The sequence below is a fragment of the Sinohyriopsis cumingii genome, chromosome 16 (assembly GCF_028554795.1).
Source record: "Sinohyriopsis cumingii isolate HCF-2022 chromosome 16, ASM2855479v2, whole genome shotgun sequence".
NCBI lineage: Eukaryota > Metazoa > Mollusca > Bivalvia > Unionida > Unionidae > Sinohyriopsis > Sinohyriopsis cumingii.
Window position 1 is genome coordinate 59,713,857 of NC_142976.1, and position 26,500 is coordinate 59,740,356.

The 26,500-nt window shown below is 35.2% G+C and overlaps 1 protein-coding gene across 1 annotated transcript in view; it reads left to right on the forward strand.

Moving 5' to 3' along the window:
- Positions 1–26,500, forward strand: part of LOC149780509 (protein arginine N-methyltransferase 5-like) — a 71,588-nt gene that overhangs the window by 11,152 nt on the left and 33,936 nt on the right. Inside the window, exons 2-9 of the mRNA XM_089937505.1 lie at positions 3,383–3,501; positions 4,917–5,002; positions 10,990–11,121; positions 12,816–12,925; positions 16,294–16,507; positions 19,549–19,638; positions 22,851–22,922; positions 24,039–24,116. Coding sequence (XP_089793631.1) covers positions 3,383–3,501; positions 4,917–5,002; positions 10,990–11,121; positions 12,816–12,925; positions 16,294–16,507; positions 19,549–19,638; positions 22,851–22,922; positions 24,039–24,116 — 901 coding nt within the window. The remainder of the gene's footprint in view (positions 1–3,382; positions 3,502–4,916; positions 5,003–10,989; positions 11,122–12,815; positions 12,926–16,293; positions 16,508–19,548; positions 19,639–22,850; positions 22,923–24,038; positions 24,117–26,500) is intronic.

Below are 26,500 nucleotides of genomic sequence, written 5' to 3' on the forward strand. Positions count from 1 at the left end.
CATTTCATATGGGGACATTAAATTGTGATTGTTACAGCAATCATTACATATAGGGACATTAAATTGTGATTGTTACAGCAATCATTTCATATGGGGACATTAAATTGCAATCATTACAACAATCATTTCATATAGGGACATTAAATTGTGATCATTACAGCAATCATTTCATATGGGGACATTAAATTGTGATTGTTATAGCAATCATTTCATATAGGGACATTAAATTGTGATTGTTACAGCAATCATTTCATATGGGGACATTAAATTGTGATTGTTACAGCAATCATTACATATAGGGACATTAAATTGTGATTGTTATAGCAATCATTACATATAGGGACATTAAATTGTGATTGTTACAGCAATCATTTCATATGGGGGACATTAAATTGTGATTGTTACAGCAGTCATTACATATAGGGACATTAAATTGTGATCATTACAGCAATCATTTCATATAGGGACATTAAATTGTGATTGTTACAGCAGTCATTACATATGGGGACATTAAATTGCGATCATTATGGCAATCATTTCATATAGGGACATTAAATTGTGATCATTACAGCAATCATTTCATATAGGGACATTAAATTGTGAGCATTACATCAGTCATTTCATATAGGGACATTAAATTGTGATCATTACAGCAATCATTTCATATGGGGGCATTAAATTGTGATTGTTACAGCAGTCATTTCATATAGGGGCATTAAATTGTGATTGTTACAGCAGTCATTTCATATAGGGACATTAAATTGCGATCATTACAGCAATCATTTCATATACGGACATTAAATTATGATTGTTACAGCAATCATTTGATATAGGGACATTAAATTGCGATCATTACAGCAATCATTTCATATACGGACATTAAATTGTGATATGTTACAGCAATCATATAGGGACATTAAATTGTGATCATTACAGCAATCATTTCATATAGGTACATTAAATTGTGATTGTTACAGGAGTCATTTCATATAGGGACATTAAATTGCAATCATTACAGCAATCATTTCATATAGGGACATTAAATTATGATTGTTACAGCAATCATTTCATATAGGTACATTAAATTGCGATCATTACAGCAATCATTTCATATAGGGACATTAAATTGTGATCATTACAGTTGTCATTACATATAGGTACATTAAATTGTAATTGTTACAGCAGTCATTTCATATAGGGACATTAAATTGTGATTGTTACAGCAATCATTTCATATAGGGACATTAAATTGTGATTGTTACAGCAATCATTTCATATAGGGACATTAAATTGTGATTGTTACAGCAGTCATTTCATATAGGGACATTAAATTGTGATTGTTACAGCAATCATTTCATATAGGGACATAAAATTGTGATTGTTACAGCAATCATTTCATATAGGGACATTAAATTTTGATTGTTACAGCAATCATTTGATATAGGGACATTAAATTGTGATTGTTACAGTAATCATTTCATATAGGGACATTAAATTGCGATCATTACAGCAATCATTTCATATAGGGACATTAAATTGCGATCATTACAGCAATCATTTCATATACGGACATTAAATTGTGATATGTTACAGCAATCATATAGGGACATTAAATTGTGATCATTACAGCAATCATTTCATATAGGTACATTAAATTGTGATTGTTACAGGAGTCATTTCATATAGGGACATTAAATTGCAATCATTACAGCAATCATTTCATATAGGGACATTAAATTATGATTGTTACAGCAATCATTTCATATAGGTACATTAAATTGCGATCATTACAGCAATCATTTCATATAGGGACATTAAATTGTGATCATTACAGTTGTCATTACATATAGGTACATTAAATTGTAATTGTTACAGCAGTCATTTCATATAGGGACATTAAATTGTGATTGTTACAGCAATCATTTCATATAGGGACATTAAATTGTGATTGTTACAGCAATCATTTCATATAGGGACATTAAATTGTGATTGTTACAGCAGTCATTTCATATAGGGACATTAAATTGTGATTGTTACAGCAATCATTTCATATAGGGACATAAAATTGTGATTGTTACAGCAATCATTTCATATAGGGACATTAAATTTTGATTGTTACAGCAATCATTTGATATAGGGACATTAAATTGTGATTGTTACAGTAATCATTTCATATAGGGACATTAAATTGCGATCATTACAGCAATCATTTCATATAGGGACATTAAATTGCGATCATTACAGCAATCATTTCATATACGGACATTAAATTGTGATATGTTACAGCAATCATATAGGGACATTAAATTGTGATCATTACAGCAATCATTTCATATAGGTACATTAAATTGTGATTGTTACAGGAGTCATTTCATATAGGGACATTAAATTGCAATCATTACAGCAATCATTTCATATAGGGACATTAAATTATGATTGTTACAGCAATCATTTCATATAGGTACATTAAATTGCGATCATTACAGCAATCATTTCATATAGGGACATTAAATTGTGATCATTACAGTTGTCATTACATATAGGTACATTAAATTGTAATTGTTACAGCAGTCATTTCATATAGGGACATTAAATTGAGATTGTTACAGCAATCATTTCATATAGGGACATTAAATTGTGATTGTTACAGCAATCATTTCATATAGGGACATTAAATTGTGATTGTTACAGCAGTCATTTCATATAGGGACATTAAATTGTGATTGTTACAGCAATCATTTCATATAGGGACATAAAATTGTGATTGTTACAGCAATCATTTCATATAGGGACATTAAATTTTGATTGTTACAGCAATCATTTGATATAGGGACATTAAATTGTGATTGTTACAGTAATCATTTCATATAGGGACATTAAATTGCAATCATTACAGCAATCATTTCATATAGGGACATTAAATTGTGATCATTACAGTTGTCATTTCATATAGGGACATTAAATTGTGATCATTACAGTTGTCATTTCATATAGGGACATTAAATTGTGATTATTACAGTAGTTATTTCATATGGGGACATTAAATTGTGAGCATTACATCAGTCATTTCATATAGGGACATTAAATTGTGATCGTTACAGTTGTCATTTCATATAGGGACATTAAATTATAATTTTTACAGCAGTCATTTCATATAGTGACATTAAATTGCGATTGTTACAGGAATCATTTCATATGGGGACATTAAATTGTGATTATTACAACAGTCATTTCATATAGGGACATTAAATTGTGATCATTACATCAGTCATTTCATATAGGGACATTACATTGTGATTGTTACAGCAATCATTTCATATTGGGGCATTAAATTATGACCATTTTGCAGATTTGTAGCAGGAACATTTGATTTTCTTTCCAGATTTGACTTTGTATGCCTTTCGATTGTCAACCCACGGTTTAAGCGAGAGAGTATAGTTGGGCCAGCCAAATCTCGCAGTGGTGCCCTCACCAGATCAGATCTATCTCTAACAAGTCAAGGTAGGAATGAAATCTGCATTTATTCCCAAATATTACTTTCTGTATATTTTTTCAAATGCTTTGAAAAGAGTTATGATACGTAACAAAGGATCATTCTTAAATGATCAGTATAGGGGTGAGAATACATGTAAATAATGGTGTGCCAAAAATTGTGGTCATCAACCTATAGGTACTATGTGGATAGTGTAGTTTTACGTTTTTATAATAGAAGTTTAAAATATATCTTGATTGATTGATCATTGGCATTTCTTGGCATATTAGCACATGAAAGGCTATTTATTATGGCAGTGAGATTAAGTGGCTTTCCCATTGATGTACAGCAGCAACCAAACCAGCCAGGTCTGGGTAGTATTCAAATCACTAGCCTACAAACTGTGAGTCTGCCATGCAGACCAGTCAGTCACTATAATCTCTTAGTGTTACAAAATCAAAATGATTATTTAATTCACTTGCAAAGAATAGCACAGTTTCTTTGCAATACTGGTTAGCTATATGCTATTCCACCCCCACCCCCCCCAAAGGCTTAATTTAAAAGTTCAAAGTGGTTTTGGGGGAGGATATTTTGAGCATAGAGTTTTGGCCTACCTGACTTTGTCATTTTTTTTTAATGATAGTTGCTTAAAATTGATTTGAAAGCCCTAACCTTTTTTTGCAAGTTTGGTATGTTCAAAAAAGTGAACTTGTTGACATATGTTCAAAAAGGTGAACTTGTTGACAGTATTTTGAAAAATGCTTTTACAATATAGGTTAAGTGGGAATGTATATAAAGGACTAGGTAAACAGTTATTCATTCCTGTTTTTTAAGTTCAGTCTGTTAAATCATTTACTGTTGTGTTCAGATATAATTTGAGAGGAACTATTTGTTTCAATTATTCATTGGAATTAGATTAGAAAGGGCTCATTGACTTTTTTGGACTAAAACAACTACTTTGGGATTATTGAGGACTCCCTGAAGACATTCTGGATTATATCATTGTGATACTTCAAGACTATTGGTACATCAGCACATTCAATAATTTTGGAATTCATTTGGAACATTCTATGTTTTTGGCCTTGTGATAGGACAATTAAGATTGTTTGGAACTTCGTTCACAATACTGTAAGTTCCTCTTAAAGTTTCACTTTGTTTTCTAAGGGAATAAACTATTTGTTGAGTTTTACTAAACTTGTTGGTTTCACTTTCATTCTGTTTCAAAATTTAAAACCATAGAATCATAACAGTATGATATCTGAGGTTTTGTATCATTTCACCTATAGTGCAGGGATGTGCATGTCTTTCCATGTACAGTATATGTACATTTAGTTTCCATTGCAGAAGTTTAGCATGATAGAAGCAGGAACTCTGGTTAACAGAAACTGCTTTATCCCAACAAACACATGATCTCTGGACATACATACTTTGTTTTTTTTTTCAGACTGGAATTCTCTCATAGTTGGAAAGTTGTCCCCATGGATAGATCCAGATTCAAAAGTTGAACATGTTCGCAAGAACTCAGAAGCTGTAAGCTTATTTCTCTATCTTTCAATGAATTATCTTTTCTTTACTAATGATTTGATAAAAATTTGAAATGTGTTTACAGATTCCTCTCTAGTGATCTCAATATGAAACTTGTATGGGACAGTGTTTCCCTTTACACTCATTTGTGCAGAAGAGGTTCATGTACAAAAATTGTATCAAGACTTTTTGTTGCAGTGATACCAGTATTTTATTCTTTTACTCAATCTTACATTCCTTGGGAAACACAATGGGTAGATGGATGTGCAAGGATGAGAACATAGTTACAGAAGGATGGATTAATAACACTATTTCACAGTCACATAGCTACTGAGTGTCCCATATTTCCCATATTTTGGACATGAATACAGGCATATGTTTTTGTTTAAAAAATCCATTATTGTAAAAAATTTAAATAACAAATTTCCTTGCTATTTTTTGTTTAGAGTGGGCACCCAGTTCCGTACAGAGCTCCAAAATATGATTGGTTCATTTGAAGTCAAGGCTACCATGCCATTCGTTAACCACCATATTGGATTGCACAAAGCACGTGCCAGTATCACTTTCTCATCTTCATCATGTCGAAAAGCAGAGCAGAAGATTAATAATTTTCTACAGCAACAAAAGTCCTGTTTAAATTTTAGGAAACCATCTAGTAATTAAAAGGAGAAAACTTTGCATTTGGCAAATTGCATAATTGTGATTTTGCTATTAGGCATGGAAGCACCTGTGATAATAAATCAGCATGAGAAAGCTAATAAAATCAGCTTGCTGCTTCATCATCAACAGCAGAGCCTGAACTTACAGCATTTCTAAATACCAGAGAGAAGCCTCAGTGCAATTGGATCGAAAGTTCTTTTAACTAAATTTCTTTTAGAAAGGAACCTTCCTTCAGTTGCTAGTGATGATAGCAATTTATTTCATACACTTTTCTGAGACAGTAAAATCGCAAAAGATTGTTTGTGTGCTAGAACAAAAACAGTGGCTATCATTAATGACCTGGCAAAAGACAACCATAATTACATTGTGAAAAGACTGAAAGGTATGTGGTTTTAAACCTTTTATGTTCATATTTTAACTCTGACTACGAAAAGCTTATTTTGATTGCCAGAAAGTTTGCCGGGGTATTTTCTTTGTTCTAAAGTTTTTAAAATTTATTTTATACATTTCTTGCTTTGTTGTTGTATTGTTTTGATACACTGTTCAAAGGAAACCAAAAACTTGTGTACACTCAACTTTCCTCCCAGTTTTATCAGACAGAAGCAACCATTGTTACCTTCAGATGTCCATGCCATTGTATGTACGTGGCTGCACTTAAGGCAGCTAATGCTTTACCCATAAGAATGGATGAACTGCTAGTTGACATTTGCTATTTCATGGACAAAAGTGCCAAGAGAGTGCATAGATTCATGGAGTTACAAAGCCTGTACGAGGTCAAAGTGCATACAGTTTTAAAATGTGTGCAGCAGATGGCTGTCCCTTGGTCCATGTATTAACATTTACTGGAACAATGGGAACTTATCAAAGAGGAGGCTAATGTCCTTCTCCAAGAAAAGCAGAAATCCAAGTCACATACTTCTACCACCATCTCTGTGCTTTCAGTAGGAAAGAAACCCAAGACACCTCTTCCAGCGCAAAATGAATCTTCTTTAAAAAAAAATTTATTGTGTAGCCCAATAAAACTGTATACGATAATTAAACTTGCTCCAGATGGTGGTTCAAATGGGAATGTCACATGTTCTTTATCTTCTGACACTAAGTCACCTTCGACACAAAAGTTGACTATGAACCTCATGCTGATGATCATGACCAGAAAAAAAAAGTAGCAAACTGACATCATCAAAATTGATGAAGCCTCAACTATTGGTAAATAAGGGGTTGTCAGTATGTGAACGATTGATCAGCAAGTATACAGTTGCATATGCGCTTTTCCCTAAGTCATTAATACCTATCTTTGAGGTCAGCAGTGTGCAATTACAGGACAATTCTCTGCAAATTCATATATTACAAGATTGTCTGATAAATCTTTTCAAAGACCCTTGTCTGCAGATTTATTAAGCCCATGTTCATAGTTGGGACAGATGACATCACTGCCCTTGATTTTGGTCATGAATATCATCATCGTGAAAAATTAGGATTGGATGTTGGGGCAGAGTGTTCAGAGACTTTGGAATCCTTAAGTTCCAGGCATCGAGAGAAGTTTTTCAGTGCAGTGAGGAGATACTTAATAAATACTTGCACCTATATGCAGAAGAAATTCCCTTTAATGGATGAGGTTCTATCTCATACTAGAGTTGCAAATATTAGATCAAGGTTAGAGGTCTCCTTTGCTGACATCAAGTTCTTTCTCAAGAAATTTTCCATGTCACAGCTTACAAAGATAGTGATTCTGCTTCTGAAGCCCAGGATAAGCTGATATCACAGTTTACCTCATACCAGATCAGCTCCGTGACTGATACAATACAGTCCTGTGATAGTGTTGATGGGTAGTGGATTCTGACGTCATGGATGAAGAATTCATGTGGAGACTTTCTGAATTATTTTATGTTACGACTTCGTTCTTTACCACACTCCAATGTTGATTGTGAGAGGATCATTAATTCAGACAAAAATTGCACAGAATTCAGATCATCAATGAATGATGGTACATTTGAATTGATAATGATTGAAAAAAGGTGTGGAAAAGGCTCTATAAACATCTTATATCTGATGACTTACTCAGAAGTTGCAACAGTGCAACACATGCATCTTTGACATGAAATAATTAACCAAGTTATTGTCTGGCTTTACTGATGGTTGTAGATCTTGTAAATAGTTACATATACATTAAAGTTTTAAAAATCAGTTTTTGTTCCTGTAAGTCACTATTTTTGTCATACACCGTCAGTATTTTTTGTATGGTTGGCAGCTATGGTGATAGCCAACAGAAGTCTTAAAATGAGGTGGTCTTGGCTTTGATTAGCAAGGTCATGGATGTCCCAGTTAAATCCATGCATATGAATGAGGTGGTCTTGGCTTTGATTAGCAAGGTCATGGATGACCCAGTTAAATCCATGCATATGAATGAGTTGGTCTTGGCTTTGATTAGCGAGGTCATGGATGACCCAGTTAAATTCATGCATATGAATGAGGTGGTCTTGGCTTTGATTAGCAAGGTCATGGATGACCCAGTTAAATCCATGCATATGAATGAGGTGGTCTTGGCTTTGATTAGCAAGGTCATGGATGACCCAGTTAAATCCATGCATATGAATGAGTTGGTCTTGGCTTTGATTAGCGAGGTCATGGATGACCCAGTTAAATTCATGCATATGAATGAGGTGGTCTTGGCTTTGATTAGCAAGGTCATGGATGACCCAGTTAAATCCATGCATATGAATGAGGTGGTCTTGGCTTTGATTAGCGAGGTCATGGATGACCCAGTTAAATCCATGCATATTAATGAGGTGGTCTTGGCTTTGATTAGCGAGGTCATGGATGACCCAGTTAAATTCATGCATATGAATGAGGTGGTCTTGGCTTTGATTAGCGAGGTCATGGATGACCCAGTTAAATCCATGCATATGAATGAGGTGGTCTTGGCTTTGATTAGCGAGGTCATGGATGACCCAGTTAAATCCATGCATATGAATGAGGTGGTCTTGGCTTTGATTAGCAAGGTCATGGATGACCCAGTTAAATCCATGCATATGAATGAGGTGGTCTTGGCTTTGATTAGCGAGGTCATGGATGACCCAGTTAAATCCATGCATATGAATGAGGTGGTCTTGGCTTTGATTAGCAAGGTCATGGATGACCCAGTTAAATTCATGCATATGAATGAGGTGGTCATGGCTTTGATTAGCGAGGTCATGGATGACCCAGTTAAATCCATGCATATGAATGAGGTGGTCTTGGCTTTGATTAGCGAGGTCATGGATGACCCAGTTAAATCCATGCATATGAATGAGGTGGTCTTGGCTTTGATTAGCAAGGTCATGGATGACCCAGGTAAATTCATGCATATGAATGAGGTGGTCTTGGCTTTGATTAGCGAGGTCATGGATGACCCAGTTAAATCCATGCATATGAATGAGGTGGTCTTGGCTTTGATTAGCGAGGTCATGGATGACCCAGTTAAATCCATGCATATGAATGAGGTGATCTTGGCTTTGATTAGCGAGGTCATGGATGACCCAGTTAAATTCATGCATATGAATGAGGTGGTCTTGGCCCATGTCATCTTGTTTTTCTGCTCAAAATGTTTCCTTAAAGAAATCGGGATGAAATTTTCTTGTAAAATCTGCATGAACAAGATCTTCAATGAGATTAATAAGCAGGAAATGGATCAGCGGAATGATATGATCGTTCTCCTCCAATTGGTTGACCCTGTGTTTGTTCTCATCCAATTGGTTGACCCTGTGGAGATGTTTAAGATTCTATTTATGCACAAACTTTTGATTAAACTTATTTTGTGGATTTATCAGAGAAAATTCAGTTTTGATATCCAGCAAAATATTTGCAGATTACTAAGTTGATTGGCAACCGCTCTGGTGGACTAGTGGTTAGAGTGTCCGCCTCGGATGTGGGAGGTCATGGGTTTGATCCCTGGCCAAGTCATACCAAAGACTTATAAAAATGGTACTAACAGGTGCCTCGCTTGGAGCTCAGCATTAAGAGGTTAGTGTTAGGACTGGTTGGCTTGGTAGCAGAATAATGTGACTGGGTGGGACATCATGCTACATGTCTGCAGCATGATGCCCCAGCGCTAAACATCACTATAAACTGCCAAACTGCAGACATCGTAGCGATATGACTGAAGAATTGCTAAATCTACGTTAAAAATCCATATCACACTCAGACTAAGTTGATTGGTGTTTCTTTTGAGCTGGGTGTTTTATTTAGGGAGAAATCACGAACTACAACACTCATTGTTGGTCTTGGGGTTTGTTAATGGACGGGTACTGTATGGAATAAACCTAAAGCAATACAGAGTGAAGACTTAATATACAAGACTAGGATTAATTACAAATGAGACAAATACAATACACAATCCGCATGCCGGCATTTAATAATTTTAGCACAACAAAATACAAATGATGTCTTACCAGACTTGAAGTTTAGAAGTGTTATAATTCTTTTTAATTATGGCTGTTGTCTGCTTGCACTCGCCTGAAAGACAAGCGCACTTCATGTGTAAGAGTGGAATGACCCAAGTTGTTGTCTGTCCAAAGTTGAGTTGAGGAATGTGAGAAGCTTTTGTTAGTTGGGCAGGGAATTGATGTTTGTGCCCTTTCATGAATTTCATTCACTGTGATCAGTTGCTCTTTCAATCACAAACTCCTAACAAACACGTACATCAGTCAGTACCCATGTGCTTGACATCACAAAAGACAGTCAATGTAAACATGGAACAGACTGTAGGTGAGCTAAATATAGCCTGCTAAAGTGTAATTTGGTGAAGGTTTGCATCCACCAACAAGAAATTGGTACATAACACCAGACCTGGGTCACAATTATACAAGAACAACTTTCTGTTACTATACAGAATATATCTTTTTTATCTACTGTAGTGGTACTACCATGACAGAGCTAGGTCAGCCCCAGTGTGATTTGAACCCACCCGATTCTCCTTGGAAGATCACTACCATTACATTTATTCCCCATTCCATGGTAATATTAATGCGTGACCTGGGTCACAGTCTAGTTAGCTGGCTTTTGTACCATAGGAAAGACTATGAACAATTTTTTTAAAATGAAATCTAATGCGTGTAAACTTGTATTAAGGTCTCAGCCCTTAGCTCCATTTCTGTTTACATGGGGAATATGGACCACTGTGTGAATGATGTCGGTCCTGCATATGCCATTTTTGTAGGTTTTTGACCTGTGCTATATTCTAAATTTAATGGCAAGCTCTGTTGCACTAAAATTAATAAAAAGCCAACATGCTAAGCATAGCTATTAAAGGGCAGCTGTCTTCTTGTGTTTCAAATTTCAGAGTGATTCTATTGCAGGCCTTGAAGCAAGAACTTAATTATGGGAGCCACCTTGGTTTGCCTGCAGTTCTAGTACAGCTGAGGGATGCAAACTGTGTCAACCTGGCCAGCTGCCTATACGAGCACCTTCTTACTGGATACTTTCAACAGGTAGGCAGTTACTTCTGGGCTATTCTGAGAAATGGGGGTTGGGTGGTAACATTTCAAAGACTCCTCAATCATGGTTTCAAAATGCCCTAAATTCTTTGATTTATATGTTTGTCTTGTATCTTATTTTTAATTCCTATAAATTCCTATTTTTAAAATGCATCCTGGTCTGAAATATTTCATTGGCAAAATACTTGGTAATTCTTTTATGTTTTTTTTTATTGTTTCAATGTAATGTAATTATTCTTGATAAAATGGTACTGTTTCCAGATATTATATTCTTGTATATGATGATGTTTTTTCTCATTATCAAAATGCATCAGAATTCATCTATTTATCTATTCATAATGGTTCAGAAAAGATATTACCCTGGTCTTTAGGGGGCCCCGAGTGGTATAAAGCACTCTCCATTATGGATCACTACCATCTCACCTCTGTCTGCGTGGGTTTGAGTCTTGGATTCGGCCAATGTGGGTATGTGAGAAGGCTTGCCAGTAGCTTCTTGTCGGTCGGGGGTTCTTTCCGGGGTTTTCCCAGGTTCTTCCTCTGCCATTAATACTGGCCTCCATGTATAGCCTATTGTGTGCTGAAAAATGGCGTTAAACCCTACAACAGCAACAAAAAAAAACCTGGTCTTTCTATATAGAATGACCAGTATTGATTTATAGTGAGAGGCAGAAATAAAACACAAGAAATCTTGTTTATAGAATAATTCTGACAGGGAGAAAGATAAACGCCTGTTGTACATGTGACTGAAGTGTAGAATAAGTTGTGCTGCCAAGTAGTGTTGGTATCATTAGGCATAAGTTGTATCATAAACTTTCCGCTTATTTTATGAGGTTATCCCAATAACATTGTGATAGTTATATCATGGATCCTGAAAATTTGATTTTTCTTGTCAGACTTCTTTTTCCAGAAATAAACATGGAGAACAGCTATTTCTGAAATCAAAACTAAAATGTTCAAATGAAGTATAACTTTTTTTTTTACAAATTAGAAAATATTGATGTACATAATTATTTCATGAACTTGAAATAGTTTTGGTTCTGGAATATGCTGTTACTTTACTTTTAGTATCATCCTTCCATAATAAACATACACCCTCCCCCCCAGTTACATCCATATGGAGAGTGTGCCTTCTGCTTCAGTAGTAACTGAGATATGCATGAGATTTATCACCAATCCATGTTTCAAGGGGAGAACACTATCAGACTGCCACATAGGTGGGCAGATAACTTTTAACTTCTAGTTACAGCTTAGTTCAGATGAACCAAATATATGTGGATATTTGTATGCCCTGCTAATAGGCAGTTTACAAATGTTCTCTTTAATAGCTTATTTTCAATTGTTCCCCAAAACCTCATTTATTACGGACATTCCCTTTCTAATCTTGTCATTTGGCTGTGGACATTCCATGCAACAAAACCTTTTCACTGTTTCTTTATGAACCAAGACCACAGATGAACCTAAAGAAAAGGGATTGAGCCAGTTGCCAAACAGAACCAGTTATTGCACAATTGTTATTGATCCTAATTTTGGATTTTGTTGGTAGCAGAGACAAATAAACATTGAAATGGAAGGAATAAGTTTCTTTGGTTATCATCATATGACAACTTTTTTTGTGAGGCAACTGGTGCCGACCATCTGTCTTTGTTAATCGGATGATGGACATGTTTGAAACTTATTTTGTTTTTCAGCAATTTTGGATCCAGATTCCCCTAATAACTTTAAGAGATCAGGCAGAAAAGTTGGTAGAAGGGATGCCTAAGGTTGATTCCGACTCCAGACAGGAAGACACATGGGAATGGTAAGTACACTAGACATTAAGAATGATGTATATTTTGGTCCTGACCTAAAGCTTGAGGTATATTTTGGTCCTGACATAAATGGGGTTTGTTCGATCTTTGAGAGTTTGGGAAAAATGAGGTAGCATTTTCAAGGCCTTGAAAGTTTGGGGAAATCGAGCAGGTTACTCTGAGGTCTTTAAAAGTCTTTAAAAATTGAATAAACCCAGAATTTTTAATTTCTTTCCATAATCACAAATACAGTTGTCCAAGGCTGTTAGATTCGGATGTATAGTCTGACTACATCAACCTGTTTGTACTCCCCTACTGATTGAAATAATGGAAACCTTTAATGTGATAAAAAGTGCAAGGAACTTATTCAATTCATGCTTTGTTAATAATTTCTAACCTGACTGTGAGTAGAATGGCCCTAACACCATCATAATCTGCACGTTTCATGCCTAACAGAAGTTTTCAATATAATAGATGGATATGCTCGAGATCCATTTCCAGTTCCTGGACAAGTCCATTTTCAGCAAAGGCGTGTGTACATGACTTCAGATGTATATACATATGTTGTCTGCTTCTGATATTTCCAAAGACGAATTAAGCAAAGGAAAAGAATGACAACAAAAAATTTGCCTTTCATGTGGATTTAACAAGCGGTTTAGTTTCTATGTTCTTGTGTGCAAAGGGATATAATTCCAAACTCTAAACGTTATGGTAATTTACGGAATTATCCCGCAGTTACCGAATAGGATGAACTAAGTTATTATGTTTTCTGATGGAAATAAAGTAGCCCATAGTGTACGCAATATAGTGCCATGTTAGTATAAAAAGTCCATTAAGCATGAAAGGTGCAGGGGATGTCACTATTAGTGCCATTCTGGTCACAGTCAGGTTATAAATTATAAATCAATGATTCAATTGATTTATAAATCAATCAATTGATAAATTATAAATCAATGATTCAATTGACTTAGTTCTGTGCACTTTTTATCACGTTAAACATTTTCGTTATTGAAATCGGTAGGGGGTTACAAACAAATGGGGATGTTTGGTCAGACTAAAGTCGAGTTTTCCTGGTTTCTTTTTATGACCCGTTCAGTTTCATTGCTGCTGCAATAAGAAACATGCATTTGTTTGGCCATCCAAAGTTGGCCTTGGCAGCGACTTCAATAACACATGCACTCTTCATCAAAGCAAGCCGGCTACACCCTTCATCAAAGACAGTCAGCACCATAACTATTTTCAGCACTTTTTTTTTCTGTTTTCTAATTTCATGGTGTTTGTTTTTTATAATCATATCATTATATATGTTTTTAGATGTTATCTAATGATGTAAAGCGCTTAGAGCTTCTAAAGATTAGGCACTATACAAAATCCTCATTATTATTAATATTACTAATATTATTATTATAAATAAAATTGCCTAGATTCAGATGTAGTTGGTTTTCTTTGCTTCTTTCTTTTGATGAATCGTTCAGTTTGATTGGACGAGGTTCATCAGCTTTGGCTAATCAAAATGTTCATTACATTAATTCACAATTTTTTTTTAACAAGACTATTTAGCCAATTGAATTTTGGTTACATTGAACATTAAAAGGATTCATTGTGCTTGTAATGGAGTCAAATGCTCTTAGGAGAAGAGCAGCGGAAAAGATGACAGTGGTGGCTTCTCTTTCCAAAATGATTGAAGAGAAAAAACAGCAACTATAATAATGCGTTTAAAATGTTGCTGATGTCTGTTAAGAGAATAATCTATTTTGTGTTAAATCTGATGCATAGCTTACATATTTCTGAAATAGCAATGAATGTTAACCTTTCTTCTGGATCATTATAAAGCAATTTTAGGAAATTAATTATAGTTTGAATTTCATCATTAACCAATATTGTAGTATTTTGCAATCGTTGTTTTCTCATATAACCTGTATACAAAATGTTAGCGATAATAGGTCTTGGAAATCTGTGTTTGTGGTCTTTGAAAATTTGGGAAAAGTCTTTGAATTTATCATTCAGAGTTCAGTATGAACCGGGGCCTCGAGTGGCCGAGTGGTCTAAAGTGCTTTCCGTCACGGATCACTGCCATCTCACCTCTGTCTGTGTGGGTTAGAGTCTTGGGCTCGGCCAATGTGGATATGTGAGAAAGCTTGCCGGTAGCTTCTCGTGGGTTGGTGGTTCTTTCTGGGGTTTTCCCAGGTTCTTCCTCCACCATTAATACTGGCCGTCGTGTATAGCCTATCCTGTGCTGAAAAATGGCGTTAAACCCTATAACAACAACAACTACAATCAGTATGAACCCTGATAAAGCATGAGGAATATTTTGGTCCTGAATGTTTACTTATTATTTATGATGAAACTAACCTCTTTATTAAGGACATATCTATTAAGGACAGGTTACAGGTTTTGCAAACTGATGTAACATCATAAGGGATTATCAAACTATACATAATAGTAATGAGGGATCGTAGCCAGTTATCTGCCCAGTAGGTGGAGCCACAGAAAAACCTTGTCCTAACTTTTGGTTACCCTTTGGTTTGCCTGAATAATCCATTGTAAATAATTTAGCAATAAACAATATGAAAAGGAGAAAATATCAAATTATAACGATGCCTGAGATGTATGCCTACATTAGCCATTTCAGAATTGAAAGCCGAGAACATAGGTTGTTTTAGCAAATGTTTTTCAGCAGTATGTTCATATGATATTTTGGCTGCAGCATGTAGCATCATGTCCCACCCAGTCACATTATCCTGACATGTAGCATCATGTCCCACCCAGTCACATTATCCTGACATGTAGCATCATGTCCCACCCAGTCATATTATCCTGACATGTAGCATCATGTCCCACCCAGTCACATTATCCTGACATGTAGCATCATGTCCCACCCAGTCACATTATCCTGACACAAAGCATCATGTCCCACCCAGTCACATTATCCTGACACAAGGCCGACCAGTTCTAACACTAACCTCTTAATGCCGAGTGCCTAGCAAGGCAGCTGTTAGTACCATTTTATAAGTTTTTGGTATGACTCAGCCGGGGTTCAAACCTCCTGCACCCGAGGTGGATGCTCTAGCCACTAGGCCACTGGTGCATTTGAAACACTAAGTAACCCATGTATAAAAGAATTTATTGTATCACTACATAGAGTTAAATGGAATCCTTGTTTTCCTTTTTGTTTCCTACTTTATCTACAGTTAGATCCAGTAGCAAACAGCACAGACCTAGATCTGCCATCACAGAATGCAGTTTGTATAGGAGTAATCCTAAGAACAAGCATTAGCTGACATTTTGCGTGATGTCAGATCAGGGTCACTGTTGTTTGCATTTGAATCTGACCTATAAGCAAATATATATAGTATGTACAGTTTCCTTTCTTTTATAGGTGGCACACCTTCAGGTCTCTAGTTGATAATAACAAGCGTATTGGCGTGGCCCTCGAGCTTACTTCTGATCTTCCAGACATGTGTGTCTTGAACCGCTGGCTGTCAGAACCAGTCAAAGCAGCCATAGTGTCCACCAGTCTGTTTCTGACCAACAAAAAGGGTTACCCGGTCCTCTCCAAGGCCCATCAGAACTTCCTGAGGCAGCTTTTTAAGGTATATATTTGTACAAATCAATTAACATACAATACGGGCACTGACTGGACAAGCGCTCACTGTTATGGATTTGGTAAATGTGGGTATTGAGAAAGCTTGCCAGTAGCTTCTTGTGGGTCAGTGGTTCTTTTGGTTGTTTTCCGGGTTCTTCCTCCTCCACTGGCTGCCATGTATAGCCTATCTTGTGTTGAAAAATGGCGTTAACCCTACAACAACAACAACAACGTGCAAGACAGAAATAATAAGAAATACATGTTTAAATTACAGCTTGCAACATATCTTCTTTTATGGTACATATATACAGTGTCATTTCCTGTTTAGCAGAATAAGTATCCAGTCTTGGGATAATTATCCAGTCATGGGATAATTTTCAAGTCATGGGATAATTTTCAAGTCTTGGGATAAGTATCCAGTAAGTGACCTGATATATTTCAATGCTTGACACCATCATGACAAAATATTTACAGGTACTGAAAGGTGTGTTATGGTATAGGTCTGACATGTCATATTAACACTGACAACTTGGAAACAGATTGTTGATTCCTGGCAGAAATTTTGACCTTGTAGGCTTGTTTATTTCCTGTTGTCATATCTGCAACAAATGTGTCTTGCAGAGTGAAAGAAATGACAAGTGCAAGGAAACACTTTAGATTGATGATACTGTATATATTCGCTTATAAATGTTGATCCTTATCAGCTGTTGAGTTTCTTATTTGTATAGCCAATTTAATTATCTATCTTTCTGATTAATATTGCCACACGAGAGCTTTGTATCAGATTAGATGACTTCTGTTATCTGATACAGAGTACGGTTTATATGGTGCTCAGATTGGTTAATGTGTATAAACACTCAGGTAGTTTTGAAAACTTGGCTTGCTGACATTTTGAAACTGGAATGACCAGTTTGTTCATTTTGTTAGTGTTCGTATCTCTTCTGTTCACTGTGGTTGTGGAGGAGTTGGTTAGAAGTACTGATGCACTTGTGTAGAGGCTTATCGGGCTCTCTGTGGTTTAGGGATATGTCAGATTGGTTTCCTGCAGAGGCTGACCTTATTGGATGTGGAGGCATACCCTCCCATCTGCTGGGGTGATCTTGTCACCCCCCAGTCTTGTATCTCAATATCTTTGTATCTCATCAGAGAGAAATAGCTGCTGATGCGGTTGGTGCAGCTGCATTTTCAGTTTTTTGACAATCATTTAAATTGTCACAAGAAACTATTGCAGCCTGTGTACTTATATTTGTACTGTACTGATGCAGCTGGGTTTTGAATGACATAACTGTCATGAAGCTGCAATTAGGCTTAAGTAGCGTTGGAAATATAAAAATCTGAAATATGTTTCTTTGCTAAAACAACGTAAATACAAAGTGGCTAGAAGACTCTTGAAATTTATGTTTTTAATAATTGCAAGTGCTGTGTATTATATATTTTTTTGTAGATGAACACACTTTAAACTTGTGTGGCAAAATATTAAATTGCTGTGGTATTTTATAGGTTTGTAATTATTGTATTTGCCATAGTATCATATTGTTTATGGACACCAGTCCTGGTGGAAATATGAAATTGTCCACATGAGTATTTGATTTAGTCTGTGTCTGATCTAGATTGGAAGCCTGTACCTGAATCTGAATCGGACTATACAGTGCAGGGCCAGTTACGGCATATAATTTTTGCACAGGAAGAGAGCCACTAAAAATTTGGTAGAATTGTTCAAGAGCTGTCTTGAAATTCTTCGTTGTTTGCACGCACACAACACTATTACTTAGATGATTCCAGTTGACAATTGTTTTTACGAAGAAAGAATTTCTAAATTGTTCTCTTCTACACTGCTTAACTATGAAACATCTACTGTTATTTGTTCCTTGTTTTTCTACAGTGTTTATAGTTTCAAAATTAGGAAAAGATTTGGCTTTAATTTGACATTTTTGTCTTAATGGTTTTAAAAATATATTTGGCAAGGGAGCCAGCACTAACCCCTCGACTACTTTATAGAGGTATGTAGCACGGATCCTACTACGCCAATCTTCGAGTGTTGGTAGACCCAAGTCAGTCAACATTTTGGTGATGCACCCTGCTTCACTTGTTTTATAGTAACCAGATACAAATCTTGCTGCCTGGCTTGGACTTTCTCAATTCTGTTGACATCCTAAGCGTAGTATGGATCTCAGACCACACAATTATACTCTAACACAGATCGTACTATGCTAGATAGGCAGTTTGTCTACATGTCTGTGAACATTGTCTGAGGTTTCTTTTTAGAAATGCAAGTGTAGTGTTTGCTTTTTTGGTCGATTTGATAATATGCGATTCCCACTTGAAGTCCTCAGACAATGTTTGTCCAAGATTGGGGTTTTCACTGACTTCTTGTAGCATGTGGTTATTTAAGGTGTTGAAGTGAGATGATGTTTTTAATTTACTGGTCGTACTCATGAGATAGCATTTAGTGACATTGAAAGTCATACCGCAGTCTGTCAGCCTTCTTTTGAGGGCTTTGAGATCATTCTGGAGGGTATGGTGGTCAATTTGTTTTTCAATTGTTCTGTAAAGGAAACAGTCGTATGCAAACAGGTTTCACAAAGTCTGGAAGATCATTGATGTGGCAAATAAAATAGAGTGGTCCCAATAGTTCCCTGATAAACACAAGGGTCAGCTTGCATGAATCGCTTGTCCAGTGATTCCATCGTTTTCCAACTTGAACAGTAATTTTTGATGTGGCACATTATCAAATGACCTAGATGCCAGAGGCTTGTTTCAATCTAACATGGATATATGTATCACCAAGATCTGATGTTTTTCAACTATATGCAGCATCTTTCTACAAGGACTTTTACATCTTTCTATGGGCATAAGGGTCTCACCTGTAATTTTGTCATAAATGGTCTTGAAAATAATGTACCAGGTAACCTGGAGTATATGTATGTAAATATCTGTATACTTACATGTATGTTTATTAGATTGAGAGTTATGAATTTTGAGTTGTTAAAATAGATATTGCTCGTCATGCTGTAATGAAGTAATTTTTATTGATGTTTATTTTCCCAGCTGGAGGTGCAGTTGATACTAACAGGTGTGGACCGTCATCCAGGAAAAGGAATCCATTCTTATCAACAATACCTGGATCACCTCTGGCAGGTAAATTGAATGTAATTGTTGTGATGGTAGCATATAAATTAATGTCAAATTAATCCTTGTTTCAGTGGCATGTAACTGCAAACAGTATAAACCCAGATCTACAGTCTGATAAAATACCAGCAGGTCAGGGTCAGTGCTTTGTACTTATTATCAGACAGGATTTGCTTGTATATCATAAGTACACGTTATGGTCTCTCACTATAAAGCATCCCAGTATAACATGATTCTTGATATTACACAATCCCCAGTATAACATGGTGCTTGATACAACACAGTCCCCAAATTAACATGATCCCAGATAGTTGAACTATATATTCCCATGTCAGTTTGATTTAAGTCAGGTTCTATTTAAATAAGGTAGACATTGGTCCAGGTTCCTGGTCTGCAAATCGTTAAAATTCCCAGTCCACTTGTTTTTATTAATCAGTCAGATAAAGTATTGCATTTTGAATTAGGGGTAGAAATCATTAGCAACATTATGTTCTGAATGAAATTTTTCACTTTAATAAATATGAATGCATTAATGTTGTTAGTGAATTGAAAGTTCAGCAGAAGATGATCTCATATTGGTGGCCATCAGAGTGCCATATAATACACCCCAGTATAAGGTGATCTTCTCTATATCACAGCTCTCCTGGATAAGGTGATCTCTATATCACAGCTCCCCTGTATCAGGTGATCTCTTTTATATCCCAGTTTCTCTGTATAAGGTGATCTTCTCTATTACTGCTCCCCAGTATACAGTGATCTTCTATATCACAGCTCCCCCGTATTAGGTGATCTCTATATAACAGTTCCCTTTTATACAGTGATCTTCTCTATATCACGGCTCCTCAGAATATCATTATGGTGAGGAACCATTGTAGAAATAAGAGCATAGACCCAGATATACTAGTACATTATGCAACAGCAGATCTGATACATGAGGTTTGAAGTTGGTCCACATTTTACATGGATAAAATGTTTTTTTACTTCTTCAAATATGTTCCTTGATCACAATTACATGGGGGATCAAAGCTTACTACCTGGCAAGGGGAGGTAAGTTGCAATAGTTAATGACCTTGATAATATATATATATATATATATATATATATATATATATATATATATATATATATATATATATATATATATATATATATATATAGAATGAAAAGACATTTTTCATCTTTCTTTGAATGACTGGGTTTGGGAGGCAGTAAGCTTATATTCCCCTAATGTTAATGTGATTAGGTAAGTAATTTTGGAGAAATATAATATGTTTACTTGTTTTTCACAAAGAAAGAGGAACATATTAAGGTAGTGCGTTTTTCTAATCTTGATTCTTACTGTGCAGCTCAAAATGACATGATGTCGTCATTTTGATGTCGCTTGTTACCTGAGTGTATCATAGCACTCTGAACTGTGACACAGATTGGAAATAGTAGAATTGCTGTGACATCTTTCTCCTAAGTAATGAAAGCAAAGAAACGATTATCCAGTTTTATTAATTGCAATAATAGTTGTTTGAAAGAAAATGATAAACTCAATGAAAAGGATACAAGACATTGAGAAAGCATTAGGAATTTAAAACCTGCCTTAAGAGCTGTTCCAGTACTGCATACATGGGACCTAGGGAAGTCAATTTTAATGTCAAGTATTTACCCATAGACACAGTTTAGAATTGTGCATCATTTTCATATGAACCCTACAAGTGATCAGAGTAATGTGGCATATATTTTTGAAAAAGTTCAATCCTTGGCCATCATGTATATTTAGGTGGAATAGCCCTAAATCATCCATGTAGGCTTTTTGTTATGGAAAACTGATGTGGTCTTGTGACTGCTCCAGTTGCCTAGTAGTTAGAATGACCACCTCAGATGTGGGAGGTTGCAGCTTCAAACCCTGGCCAAGTTATACCAAAGACTTGTAAAAAGGGTTCTAACACTGCCTCACTGGGCACTCAGCATTAAGAGGTTAGGGTTAGAACTGGACAGCCTGGTGTCAGGATAATGTGATTGGGTGGGACATGACGCTACATGTCTGCAGCATGATGTCCCAGTGCTAGACATCACTATAAACTGTCACACTGCAGACAACGTAGTGATATGACTGATTTTTTTATAAAGCTACATAAAATATCAATATCACACACACGTGATCTTGATAACTACGTCATACTGAGAAAAATTGACTCATCAGTCTATGCTTTTCTTTTTGTGTTTGGTAAGAGGACTCAGCAATCTTCAGCCTGGGCAAATTTCAGAAATGTACTCAGTGATTGGGTACCTTTTACCCCATTTTTGTTTATATTTTTATCATTACCTGAGGATAGAAAGTAGCAGAAAAAACAGAATATCATCCTGTATTTTTCTTGCTATTAAAATTCTCCAACCTTCAACAAGTCATCATCCATGAATGTAGTTCTTTTTATTATGGATCTATTTGTCTGCTTCTCCTTGCAAAATGTGTGTTCATATGACAGTTCAATAAATTTGGGTTCCAAGGTCACTACATCATACTTTTCATTCTTAAACTTAGTATAGTTTCCCCATATTTCATCATATAGCATATATGACCTGTACAAGAATGATAGAAGACATCAATTTATTGCATTTTAATTTTTCTTTAATAAACATGAAATAATTAAGTCTTCGAGGTAGGGAAAACCCATTGAAGAATAGCGACCTATGGGGATGACAGATTGCCTTTATGTATGAACTGATGATTGAATATGAGACTGCAAAATGACATGTTGATCCTGGGCTTGAAGACTTGCGACTTAAATTACACTTTTGTTGTGTGGTTCAATTTGCAATCAGCTCTAAAATGTTAAATTTCATTTTGGTCAGTATTCATTTTCATACGTAATGGTCAAAGATTTGGGAAGATTCGCAGTTGGTATGTAAAGTTTTTTGTTTGTTGATGAAATGGTAAAAGTAGGAAGTTTTGATGTCTTACACCACAGTTTTTTAGCTGAGAGCTTTTTGGTGTGCAGGATATTTATTTTTTGTCAGTTTTTTTTGTGGAATATTTTCACTAACATTTTTAACTGTTTTTGTGATGTAGACTGTTTAGAATATGGTTAACTGTATGTAAACAACTTAGATAAAAATGTGTATTAAAGAAAAGGGGAGATAAGTGGGTTTTACCACTCATGGTTTTACAGATCTGCTTATGGTTTTGGGAAAGAAAATTGATAATTATTAATTAATATTTTTATGTTCACCAGACTCAGCCATCGCCAGACACAGTTTCTCAGTTTGCTCGAGGTTATGAAGACTACCTGCAGTGCCCCCTGCAGGTAAGTTTGGATATCTTCGCAAATAAAGGTTTTATTTATGGAATTTAATGTCTGTTTATTAAGGGTAACAGGCTCAATAGTTGGTAATCTCACAGATAAGCATTTTAGGAAAAGATATTGTATTTTTATTTTTAGGCTTAGTGAGAAAGTCATGTTGGTATTATTTCTGCTTTTAACATTTAAGTAATATTCATCAACTGTGGAGTAACTGCAAGAATATTTCAGCATTATATAAGTAAAAACTTATAATTTTTGACATGCATCTTGGGCACAGTTGCTATAATTCTACATGGATCTGCAAAATTATAGACAGGCTTACCTTCTTAACTATTTTGTAGACTTCAGCAAACAACTTTATTAATCCCTAATACATAACCATTTTTAAAGAAAGTACCTATTAGTAGCACTGTTTTAATGTGTCCATATGCTATTATGCCCCCATCAGTGTGCTATAATAAAAGGGCTAAGTTCATTGTTAATAAATGGTCATAACACCTTAGAATTTTGCCTAGTCTTTCAAGAGTTCTTGGACTGAATTTGAAGGGCAAAGGTCAAAGTCATGTGGGCTGTAATTCCATAAAAGTGCCAGAAATTGGAGAAAATCTAACTTGACATAGGTCAGCTTATTATAAAGACTTGAACCAAATTTAATTTCAGTCTTTTAAAGCCTTCAAAAGTTACTGAGTGGAAACTAAATTGAAAGACAGAGGTTTAAGTCAGACAGGGGCTGTAACTCCATAATCTGTTACCAGAAAATAGTGAAAATTGGTTTGGTCTAGGTCTTAAGATAAAGACTTGTATTAAATATGATTTGATTCAGTGAAGGTCCAAGTTTCAAGTCGTGCAACGGCAATAACTCCATAACATTTTGCAAGAAAATTGTGAATATTGAGCTTAGCTTAAGTTGTCTTACTGTAAACTTGAAAGCAAATTTTATTACAATCCAGTCCCTTAGAAATTGCTGAATGGAAACTATTGTGCTGGATATGAATAATGTAATGACAATATGATGTAATGAGACTGGAGATATTGATATGGCTGTGATATAATAATTCATCTCACATTTTTTGTTTTTCATAGTTTATAATGTCTTTTGCTATTGTTTTTATTCCCTAGCCTTTGATGGACAATCTGGAATCTCAGACTTATGAAATATTTGAAAAAGACCCAGTCAAGTACACTCAGTATCAAAAGGTGAAGTATATATTTTGGTATCGGCAAACTTTAATTACAGCTAGATTTCTTATCATGGAGTCATATGTTTATGTCAGAAAATTGAAGGAAACAAATATATTTAATGGTTAATTTAATCATTAGAATGGAATGTATTCACTTTACAACTCTTAAAAACAAACATGCAGATTTCTTCTTTTAAATTTCAATGACTACAAAATTGTTTTCAGAATGCTGTAATTTTGAAAAAGTAAGGAACATTTACTTTTATTTATATTTTATTGTGATTTGTCATTTTTATGATGATAACATGTAAATGCATTTTGTGATGCATCTGTGCACAGTTCTATCAACAGTGCTTAGGGAAACCTCCATATGTATGTACTGGTGAGTGAATGTGTGTATATATATATATATGTGTGTATATATATATATATATATATATATATATATATATATATATATATATATATATATATATATATATATATATTGTGACCCCACTATAATGCACCCCGTGATAGTGCGAATTCGGATATAATGTGGTTGTGGCATTGTTCCTGAAAATGTATATATTCATTTGCACACGAAAAAGTATTTTTTGTTCAAAGTACATGAAATAGTGTAAGAAAAATGTACCATTTTGGGGAAGAGATTGCATATGAATTTGAATATAATATGATCGTGGCATGGTTCCTGAAATTTGAAATACATGCATGTGTATTATTCTTGTACCTGGAAAAATATTTTTTAAGTACCAGAAATAGTGTGAAAAATATTTATTATCATTTTGGGGAATATTTCGCATATGAATTTGAATATAATACGATCGTGGCATGGTTCTGAAATTTAACAGTTTCACCAGGTTCTTGAAGTTTTATGCCAAAATAAACATTATCAGAAATGTTACTTATTTCTGATCCATGAGTAAAGCAAATAAGTTGACATTGTGATTGTCTTCAATTAATTCTGTATACAATCATTGCTCAAACAATGGCTGACATATATTTCTTCTTTAACTGCTTACACAACCAAGCAGTAGACAATGCGGTGGTTGATTAAACATTCTCACAATTTAATAAACATCAAAAAATGAAGACCACCAACATGTTTGCTGGGCTTTATGGTGTTATTAGATGCAATCAGTTGACCAGTAAATAATGTCTGCTATATTAGCTGATCAACTGATAGGGTATGAAATTGTGCATGCGTTCAGCTTAAATTTTTGTATAATAGTGACTCGTGACCATTGCAGGCCAACTGCACTTAGTTCTTGGGTTTTACATGTGTATAGTGTTTGCTTATGAACTCGTTATTAATTTCCTATTTTTTATAAAATTATTTTACCATTATGGAAAAGCAGGTTCACAAATGCCAAGTCATTCTCTGCACTTTGCGCAGTGATTAGTGTAGTAGTTTTCACATGTTTCTTTCGATATGCACAAAATCTGAAGTAAAAGTTATATGCATGCTGAAAGCATGTCTTGATTGTTAATTATTCTTGCTGTAGTCATTCAAACGAATAGTTGTACAAGCATTAGTTATTGGAAATTTACAATGGATAAATGTACATGGAAATGCATATGAGAAAATTGTAGTTGTATGAAATTTGTACAGACACCATTCATAGACCCTGGAACTTAATGAACCGTACATGTGCTTCGTCTTTCTTAACTTAATTTTGCTATTAATTTTTCCCATTGAATTCAGACACATTATAGAATAGTTTAAATATGTATGCAATTTTGCAATGCAATTACATGTATTATGGATTAACTGCAAGCCCCGATGGTATGATATCAGACAGCAAGTAAACAGTGTTAATACTCTGTTCATGCTATATATTAAACGTTGAATTCAGACACAATGATCTGAGACAAAATTATTGAATATTTAAAATCTGTGTGCAATTTTTCAGTGGAATTACATGCGTTATGGATGAACTGCATGGCACGATAGTAAACAGTGTTGATACGCTATTCATCATACGCATTAGACATGAATACACGTTTATGTGCCAATGAGTTGTTCTCTGATAAAAGGAAAATACTGCCAAAACCCCACATCCACACGACCCCGCTATTAATGCAGTCGAATTTGTTGGACCCCAAATGTCACGTTAAAGCGGGGTTCCACTGTATATATTGACAGATTTAGAAATGGGACTGTTCATTTCTGTAGATCACTTGACAGATAGAGAAATTGGACTATTTATTTCTGAAGACTACTGGACAGATAGAGAAATGTTACTGTTTATTTCTCCTTCGAATACATTCCCCAATCACATTATGTTTGGAATATTAGCTTGCTACCTTATGACTCCAGCCCTACTACAAGACAAAAAATTTCATATCCTGTCTATTTTAAATAAACAAAGGGCAATAACTCTTGCCCATTACCTCCCC